The sequence below is a fragment of the Crassostrea angulata genome, chromosome 3, assembly GCF_025612915.1.
Source record: "Crassostrea angulata isolate pt1a10 chromosome 3, ASM2561291v2, whole genome shotgun sequence".
In the NCBI taxonomy this organism is placed as follows: Eukaryota; Metazoa; Mollusca; class Bivalvia; order Ostreida; family Ostreidae; genus Magallana; species Magallana angulata.
In genome coordinates this window covers 11,549,932-11,559,807 of record NC_069113.1, presented here as the reverse complement: position 1 = coordinate 11,559,807, position 9,876 = coordinate 11,549,932, and the positions used below count along the sequence as shown (strand labels likewise).

The window sequence follows — 9,876 nt, the reverse complement described above, 5'->3', positions numbered from 1 at the left end:
AATAAGGAATAATTTCGGCCGGGGCGATATCAAATCTCTCATAAAGCCATTCGGGCTTCATTGGATTTGATCACGCCCCGACCGAAATTATCACCTCATAATACTCAAAGAATGATTCCTTGTTCCTTAAATCAAGTCATTGTTGGGATGATAACATTCATTTGATTCTATCAAAATTTATAAAATTTCTTACTTTGCTCTATCATATTTCCTTTCATTATACATATGCGTTTCTGCATGCAGTGTATTAACCTTATAACCTTGCGATAACCTTCGACAGTATTCTAATGGTGTCTCGTGCCTTTACGTACTGATTAAATGTCTTCCGCTCCCTTATGAAGCACACAGATCATAAGATTTCCAGCCGTCTGTTAAATTTATTTATAATGCAAGAATATTACATGCAGAAGCCCTGGTTCCTCTTTCAAATGACACTGTAATCCAAGATCCAATATACCTCATGTCTGAAAACTTTTGATAATGAAATGCAACAAAAGAATCCTTCTAAATCTGGATGATTCATGAAATCATATTAATTTTATCAATCAATAATGATCTTTCCGTGTCTCGTTGCTTTGTTCATTAATCACGTGGTCAGTTCGGCAGAAAACCACTCGAACCTATTGAAGGGGAATACCCTTCAAGTTCACCTCGACGATGTGAATTAGATTAACGTGTAGATCAAAGCTGTGCGACTACTAACTTCGACTTTAACATTTCGGTGTATTCATTTCTTTATTCAAGTTTCTGTATCGTTGAAACGTTTAAGAAATAGATTAGATAAATTAATGTCAAGAAGTACATTTTCTAAGTAATTAAAGTTACCTGATTTGGACATTTAGATTTTACCTTCAGCGGTCAAGAAGATATAAAGCAATATTTTTTTTCTTGATATAATGTAAATTATTTGCCCTAAAATCAGATTCAGTTTCTTTAAGAGGTAATATGGGAACCATTATTTAAATATTGAACACAATCCAAGTTTTAAACGGTTTGTCTGATAAAGAATGGCAATAAAGGTTTTTTGCGACCATAATTTAACTGGTTGTTTCGTTTTTTACTCCCTAAAGCCAGTCATCAGTAAATTTAATAATAAAAAAAACGCGCACCTCGATCATGGAAAAGTGTGCCGTTTCTCCTAGTCTGACTCCCCAGTGCTAATATGCACTGTATAGTCTTATAAAAATTTATAGGTATTTTGAGAAAGTGTTTGCTAGTAGTGTGGGCTAGGGCTAGTGAGCTGGTTTTGAATAAAACTGTACATTTCTTTCTCAAAAACATTTGGCTATAAAAGAACCTCATTGAATTGAGCCAACTTGAATTAACCTAAAAATATCATTTACGGTCCACAAAAGTTTCATTTTATATCAAACTGTCAATTGACCAAGACAATAGAAAACTGAGTTTGCTTGGTATGTGATCAAATCTTCTGAGAAGCCCTTCGGGCTTCACTGGATTTGATCACGTGACCAATCAAGTTCATATCCCGGTGAACTTTTTAAATTGCAGTTAATTTCTTATTTTAAAAAGATGTACCAGGGTTTGAATAAAGGTAGTTCATGTCAGACTTAGTCGAAATAGGCTGGTGGTTTAAACGAAGACTGAATAAATGATCTTTAATCAATCTAAACGTTCAGATGAGCTAAAAGCTATGTACAGTAAATTCTAAATGTGGTGGGATTTAGCTTCCTTTTGAAATTGAATAACAATAACTTGACTAAGTTCAGTGGATTCTTAATCTCACAAGTGCTAGCTGTGCATTGTGGTAAAACATACAGATCGGGGCAACTCGGGTAATTTTGGACCGATAGATAATTTCGGATACATTATAGTCATCCGTCAAAATTGGCATAACGTGTCATATATTTATATTCGTCATCCTATCTTCACAAATAGAAACATCTGCGGAATCCCTTATTCTTTAATGTAGCTCTTCCGGTGTACAGTAAAGGTAAAATAATAACTTTTACAGTTCATAGTATTTACCTTGGCCACCATCAGTGAGTGATTCAGACAAAGCTTGAAGTACTCACATGAAATACTTACAGTGTGGGTTTTGTTTCAATTCCTGTTTTACTTTGGGTGTTAAGTACAATGAATTATTTTGAATCGAATAAAGGGTTGTGATTCAATAGTCTCAATTCAAGGAAGAGAAGAGGAAGTTTAATATAACATTATTAATCTTCGGTACTAAAATGGTAATTGAAAATTTGTTGGTCTTATATGGCATCGGTCTTGGTCCTTTGCTCGCTGAATGATTCTGTTTTGTGTGGTGCTACATTGTATTATATTGGCCTTGGCAACTTTTCAAAATCAAATATCTTTACATCAAAAAGTCATTAATTGCATTGAAGATGAATCTGAATTACGTGATATTAAATGAATTATGGTAGAAATACAATTTATCCATCAAGATAAATGCCGTTACTCGTAATTACGTTCATTACTAAAGAATTCATATTGTTGCCATGAATTTTTTAACCCGGAATTGAATTGTCTTTTCGTGATGACACAATATAATGAGCACAACCTCAGCTGATAAAAAATGATTTCCTGACAGAATCCTTTTTTCTGCTGGTAGTTTTCTTTCAATATTTGAATTCTTCATGGCAATTGGTGACTAATGAAGAATACTACTGGCCTCACTTTGGGAATGTCGCTATCTTGTTAGTTACAAGTCAGTGTGTGTGGTGCAATTTTGACAAATAATCATTTGCTCAAAGACAGTGTTTTTCTCAAGAAATATCTGGATTGTTATAAAATCGGCATGGTAAATGTCAAGGGCGGCGTTTTAGCATATTCTGATCGGGTCCGAGTTGGTTGCTGCAATATCAGACCTCACCTTTAAATATTGAATGAGTGTGGTTTTTACGATATTCGAATGGCAATAGGAATTGCTCATGCTATGGGCCACATCACTCACCCCAGTAACAATTTTAAACAATCTTTTCTGTCTATATATGATTATTTTTTACGTATTTGGGCCCCATTGCGCGTGCTCTTTTTCTTTGACTAATGACAAATTGTCGCACCCGCACATATTCCAGCGTCATTACATCCAAATACCTTTAGGCCTACTCCATTCAACAGTGGACAGGTTTATTGGGTCACCCTGAACTCTTCACCACCTATTTGTTATACAGAAATTAAACTACTGTGCATTCATTTTACATAATTTATTTTTTTTGGTTACAATTATAACACCTATTTTTTTCAAAATAACATTGATTTATACATGTATTTCATACTAGATCTAATGTAAATCCCCTCCCCTACTTTCATAACACCCATACATAAGGAAAACGGATATGTTCACTGTTAAATTACAAAATAAAGTTGTTGCTAAAACCAGTTTATAGTACTTCGTTTTGTATTCAAATTCCTTGTAAGTGAGTTGAGTTTTACTGTATTTGTTAATGATTTTGCCCCTGTTGTAATTTTTTTTGTTTGATAACAAGTTTTCAGACTGACCAATATGAGTGCATTTTAACAATATATATACGCCTCCCTTTTCTAGAGACAGTTGGCTAGAGTCTTACGCTGTGTGAACAAAGACATGGAAAATGTTAAAATTGAATAATGTGTTTTGAGTCAGACATCAAAATTAATTCCGTTTTTTTTCAATTTTGGTTTTTATCACAAAACAAATTGTAAATGGATGACAGCTAAAATACTAAACACATTTTCAGCACAATACATAGTTTAACTGAACACACCATTACATTAATTTCATACATTGCAGCATGTCTAACTCAAACAAACAAAAGATATTCTAATGTATATTATGCTTTAATTTTTGCTAAGTTGGAGTAGTTTGTTGACATCTTGGATCAAGGGTTGTAGTCCTTGCCCTAATTTATCACTGCTCTCATTATTAATGATCATATAATCCCAGTCTGTGTACGAATCCAGTCCACATTCTGACTCAGCATCATCTACACCTGAACAAAATCAAAGGTATATTAAATGAGACCCTGGCTTATAAATTTCATTGTTTTTTTTGTATCTTGATAATTTAGACTTTATGTTCGTTACATAACTAAAATATTCCTAAATACAGTAAAACAGGGTTATAGCGAAAACGCATCTAATGAATTTACGCTTACAGCGTATGAAATTTCATAAACTCAAGAGATATAACAAATAACACTGTATAAAGAAGCAAAATCGCCCATCCCTAACACTTCATTATAAGCGTGTTTTACTGTAAATGATTTGAAGAAAACTTCCAATTGTTCCCCAGCTCATATATGAAGAAGAGATTGGGATTTACAGTAGAAGAAATACAAGTCATTTTAATCCCACAATACTCAAATTACACTTTTTGTTACATGCAATAGGAAAATTTTAATCTAATAGGACATAGGACTTATTCTCTGCAGTAAAAAATAACTACTTGCGACGGATTTAATTTCACAGAAAAATAGTGAATAGCAAACGTAGTGAACTCAAAATCATCATGTAAATTTAATTACCAATCTACAGTAAGTAAAATGTTTTGACTAACCTGGTTTGAAAACAAAACCTCTTTCCTCCCTCACATCTTGAGATGCTTCAATGCGGAGTGTTAAAGTTTTCTTTGGATAATATTTTAGGAAATATTCTATGTCTGTAGTTCTTCTGGAATCACTGATTATCCAAATGTCTCTTTCTGATTCTGCTCCAGATGTTGCTAATTTACAGAAATATTCTGGGTTTTCATTCCTTTTCTCCTCTCCCCATTGTATCATGTCTTTCCGATAAGTTTCCTTATATTGTGAGGAATCCAAAAGTTTTGCAATGTCAAGTCCATTCTCCTGAAATCATCAATTTTACAAATAATATTCAGTTTCATATTTTCCTTAGGATCATGTTCATAGCAGAAAGTTATTTTCTTCTGCTGTAGATATATGTGTGTGCATGAAGTTCAGAATATGTGTAATAAATAAAAGCACCTTACAGCAGTAAAGCTGAATTTATAATCATCATTCCATTGATTTCAATACATGTATACTAATATGTAAGAAAATACTCCAATGTAAAAAGATACACTATCATGTGTAACTTAACTAATATCACAACTAGTATAGTATAATAACGAAATAATAAGTTATAATAAAAGATTTGTAAACATAAATGATACACACCTTTGCATACTGTGATTTCAGAGGGCCTGACAGTCTTAAAACTGCACAAAGCTCTGTAGAAAATCTAAAAACAATAACATAAACAGATGTTGAAACCCAGATGAGGAGTACAGCGTTAATTTCATTACCGGTATGTATAATTAAATCACACCATATCTCGCATTTCTTACCTTTCTTGGAGTAAGTTTGCCACATAATCCTTCCCTGTCTTCCGTTTTCCACTGATTACAACAACAGCACTCGGAATAGTCACCATGCTACTTTCACTTTCTGATCGATTGAGGTAAATCTAACTTCTTCTACTAGAGAGTGGAGTAAACAGAAACCACATGTACACATTGTTGCATGGATAGTGATTTCGACCACTTACATCATGATATGATCGTGGATTAAGCTTAAAACCGCAGATATCTGTAAGTTTAGTGAAAACATGATATTATATGTTTAGAAAAGTAAACAATAGAAAATTCTCAATGTAACAACTCACATCATGATTATGACTAGATATACTGTTCTATCGTTAAAATGACAGATGTCCTATGTGACCTGAGCGTAGCCTGGTCACGGTAAGATTATTCTTTCTAGATTATGATGTATTGATCAAAACAGATTTCTACTTTCAATAGTTTCAGAATACTCTGATGTTTAGACTTTATGGTTTTCCATCAGCTATCAAAATTCTTCAAGAGATTTTCACCTAGATTCAAAATTCGATCTAGACATTTTGAGGGAATGGAGACTAAAGATTTGGTGAAGGAGGGTAAGGCAGAGGTGCTGTACCCTCCCTATGTTTTCTACAACCCTGTCCAAGAGTTCAACAGGGATCTGACCATCGCTGTCATTTCTCAATTTTCCAAAGAAAAAATGAGGAATTCAGAGCAAACTTTAAAGAACAAGCAACGCAATGCTGAATGCAAACAGGCAAGCTAAATTATCAATTGGAGCTGACAAACATTTATCTCTAATAAATACATGTACATGTATATGTATGCATGTACTTATAATACCATTTATGAAATATAAATAAGGTAGCTTATGAACAACTCAAACTTTGCTACTTTACAACATAAATCAGATTCATTTTTTTGTGATCTTAATGAAGTTTTTTGTGTAACATTAAAATTAATCTTAGACTATATGAATTTAGTGATAACTCTTTTTAACACAATCATTTACTATTTGTTTGTGTTCAGGAGGACAAAAATGATACAGCTCCTGAGGAATCTGAAAAAGCAGAAAACCTAGAGGCAGGAAAGTGTTATGATAATGGAATTAGAATTCTAGAGGGACTTGCAGCATCAGGATTGCGCTCTGTCCGATTTGGATTAGAAATTCCAGGTGTGAAGGAAATTGTAGCCAATGACTTTGACAGATCTGCTGTAGAAATAATAAAGAAAAATATAGAGCTAAACAAGATGGAACATTTGATAAAAGCTAACAATGGGGATGCAGCAATGGTGATGTACGAGAATCGTGAAAAACCCAAAAGATTCGATGTCATTGACCTTGACCCCTATGGGAGTCCCCATCTATTTTTAGATGCTGCCGTACAGGCAGTCAGCGATGGAGGTCTCCTCTGCATAACAGCCACTGATGCAGCAGTCTTATGTGGGAACTCCCCTGAGACATGTCACTCTAAATACGGCAGTGTCTCTTTAAGAACGAAGTACTGTCATGAGATGAGTCTTAGGATTATTCTGAGGAGTGTGGAGGCTCACGCCAACAGGTATTCGCGCTACATCGAGCCCCTCCTGTCCGTCAGTGTGGACTTCTATTTCCGGGTGTTTGTGAGGGTGCACAGCGGTCAGGGGAAGGTGAAGCGGTCCCTCAGCAAGCTGTCCACGGTGTACCACTGTGTGGGATGTGGCTCCCATCATCTACAGAGAATGGGGTTCATGGTTCCCACCAAAGGAGAGGGCAACTACAAGTAAGGGGGCTCACTGAAACCAATTAAGGGAGATAATCAAACAACTAAACATATTAAAAGAAATATTTGTTATCAAATATTGAGTTTATTGTAATCAAATAAATGAGGAATCTTAGTGCAATCTAATGATTAGTTAAGTTTTGGAATACAATTCAATCAAATAGCATCAACAAAGGAAAGTGAAGTTACAAAAATGAACTCATAATAATAGAAATTATGGCCACTAAACCTCTCTCACCTGAATGAAAGTTATTTAGAAAATGTGCAGTAATAAATGATTGCAGATAAAGAGAAGCAACTCAATTTGAATACCGGTATATGCTTGCACATTCATCATTGTATACATTCTGTAGAGACCTTGACATGTACTGGTATCCCCACATGAATTAATGAAACAACAGTAAATTTTACTATCCAAGAGTAATTCATATGTTTTATGTTGCCATTGCTTTATTTCTTGTTCCAGAGAGCCAAAATGAAAAAAATATACCCGGTACATATACAGTACATGTAGTTATGTATGAGAAGACGGCTTGTTTCTCTATTTCCAGATACACACCAGGAACTGGACCGGTTGTGAGGGAGACATGTGATGACTGCGGCTTCCGATACAATGTAGGGGGCCCAGTATGGGCAGAGCCCATGCACAGCCCAGAGTTTGTACAAGCAGTGATTGACAGTGTAGAAAAGGAAAGGGGAAGGTTCAACACAGCCAAGAGAATTGTGGGAATGCTAAGTGTGGTTAAAGAAGAGCTGCACGACATTCCATTCTACTACACCACTGAAGGACTGTGTACTGTTCTTCACTGCGAGATGATCAGTTTCCCAGTGTTAAGGTATTCCTGCTGATAAGAACTTAGTTATGTTTACAAAAATAGAATTCCTTTAAGTGTATGGAATATTTTTACATATAGTGGTGTTTATATCTTTATCATTATAACTCTGATATTACTAGTACTCTGTGATGATGTAACCCAAGTTGTCCCCATAGAGTATCGAAAGTAAAATCAAATATATGAAAGTAAGAAAAAAACTCTGGAAAAAAATTGAAAAATACCGGTACTCACATGATTAGTAATTGGAGCAATGAATTCAAGTCATGTATTTTCTCTCCCCTCATCAAGTCTTAGGAGTAGAGAAAACAGAACTTGACTGTGATATCTCAATATCTGAGAGAATTTTATTTCTATAGTGGCACAAGTAACCCATTCTTTTTGTCCTAGTTTTGACTTTTGATACCTAATACTCTGTTTTAGGTCAGCCTTCCTTAATGCTGGCTACAGGGTCTCCCTGTCCCACTGTGCCAAGGATTCCATCAAAACAGACGCACCCTCATCCTTCTTGTGGGTAAGAACAGCATGTGCTTTATCCTATAATTTGATGGTGGTTTACATTGTGCATTATTTTATTACCATATTGTTAAAAACAAGCCAATGAAACCTTTGAATTAAAGAATATGTTTTGTATAATGTATCAAATTGAACTCAATTCTTTGAAAAAAGTCAACTTAGATTAACTTTTTATTTCATCCAATAAAGATTTTTTAGCTAATTAAAATACAAGGGGATTCTACAGGTAGTTATATTTGAGGAGAGAGGATGTCATATTTAAATTAAAAAAAATATACATGTAGCCTTGTAAGATTGCAGTAATTTCTTTTATTTGGGTAGGATGTATTCAGAGCTTGGACGAAAGAGAAACCTGTGAGGGAGCGCCACCTACAGGACAATACTCCGTGTAAAAACATCCTCGGTAAACCGTGTGGGAGCCAGGTGTCATTTGAAGTAAGCAACAAATGTTTATTAATTTATTTTTTAATAAACAGTTTTTTTTTTAGAAAAATGGTGTATATATTCAAAGCTTAACTCTCTTTCAGTATAAATAAATGCAGTTTATTAACATTTTTAAGATTGCTTTTCAGTTCCTCAGAATCAATGGAGGATTCTGACGAATCTACTTATAGTGGATTTATTACATAATTTTCTTAAAATTTGGAAGTTAATATAAGTTTGTTTCAAATAATATATAGAATGAATTATTTATTCAAAAGTGCTTTGTATTATTCATTAGAGGGTTAACTTGTAGATCTCATGTCACATATTACATGGACCTCTGCTTATAGCCTCAATATCATGAATATTGAATACCTTGAAAACTGTCATTTAAAACAAAAAGTTCAAGATATCAATCAATGGTCCAGAGTCTGAACATGACTCTTGTCTGTTTTAAAAAATTGTTCATACTTGATGTGGATTGTGATGATAATCAAGAAAATGAAAAGAAATTATTAATGGGTTACACATACACTACAAACACATTTTACAGATTCATCCGAACTCCAATCCTGAATCGAGACAGAAGGGTTTGACCCGATGGCAGACCAACCCAGAGAAAAACTGGGGACCCAAAGCTAGGGCCAAGAGACAGAATCAGGAAAACGATGGCAGCAAACAAGGGAAAAGAGCAAGGAGACGAAAGGTACTTTGTAACTATACATGTACTGCCAGGTGCTGTGTCACAGAAACATTGAGATGATTTGATATTATGTTTGAAGAAGACGTGTATAATTCTTTTACTGTGACACTTGTATTTAATTTCAGAACAAAGAGGCTGAAGAACTTGATGAGGAAGAGAAAACAGATCCTGCATAAATGGCATCATAAATATTGAGACAATTCTTCTTAAAGGGTCCACTGTGAAAAGTCAAGTGACAGAAATGAACATTAAACTAGAAAAACTGATACTTTTCTAGATTAAAAGTGGCTGTAATTACATTCCGATTTGTTTTCATTTCTATTATTAGGGCCGTGCTCTGCAGGCGCC

The 9,876-nt window shown here is 34.4% G+C and overlaps 2 protein-coding genes across 2 annotated transcripts; one reads left to right on the top strand and one right to left on the bottom strand.

The window, feature by feature from the left end:
* Nucleotides 1-3,161: 3,161 nt before the first annotated feature.
* LOC128178361 (phosphomevalonate kinase-like) lies at nt 3,162-5,414 on the bottom strand. The gene is made up of 4 exons (XM_052845483.1): nt 5,297-5,414; nt 5,127-5,190; nt 4,508-4,796; nt 3,162-3,941 (listed from the first exon to the last, which is right to left on the bottom strand). The coding sequence occupies exons 1-4, from the start codon at nt 5,380-5,382 to the stop codon at nt 3,790-3,792; spliced, it is 591 nt and encodes a 196-aa protein (XP_052701443.1). The 5' UTR covers nt 5,383-5,414; the 3' UTR covers nt 3,162-3,789.
* Nucleotides 5,415-5,437: 23 nt separating this feature from the next.
* On the top strand, nt 5,438-9,827 carry LOC128178356 (tRNA (guanine(26)-N(2))-dimethyltransferase-like). The gene is made up of 8 exons (XM_052845478.1): nt 5,438-5,539; nt 5,753-6,047; nt 6,320-7,053; nt 7,605-7,889; nt 8,310-8,400; nt 8,724-8,837; nt 9,379-9,531; nt 9,654-9,827. The coding sequence occupies exons 2-8, from the start codon at nt 5,781-5,783 to the stop codon at nt 9,702-9,704; spliced, it is 1,695 nt and encodes a 564-aa protein (XP_052701438.1). The 5' UTR covers nt 5,438-5,539; nt 5,753-5,780; the 3' UTR covers nt 9,705-9,827.
* The last annotated feature ends 49 nt before the right edge of the window (nt 9,828-9,876 follow it).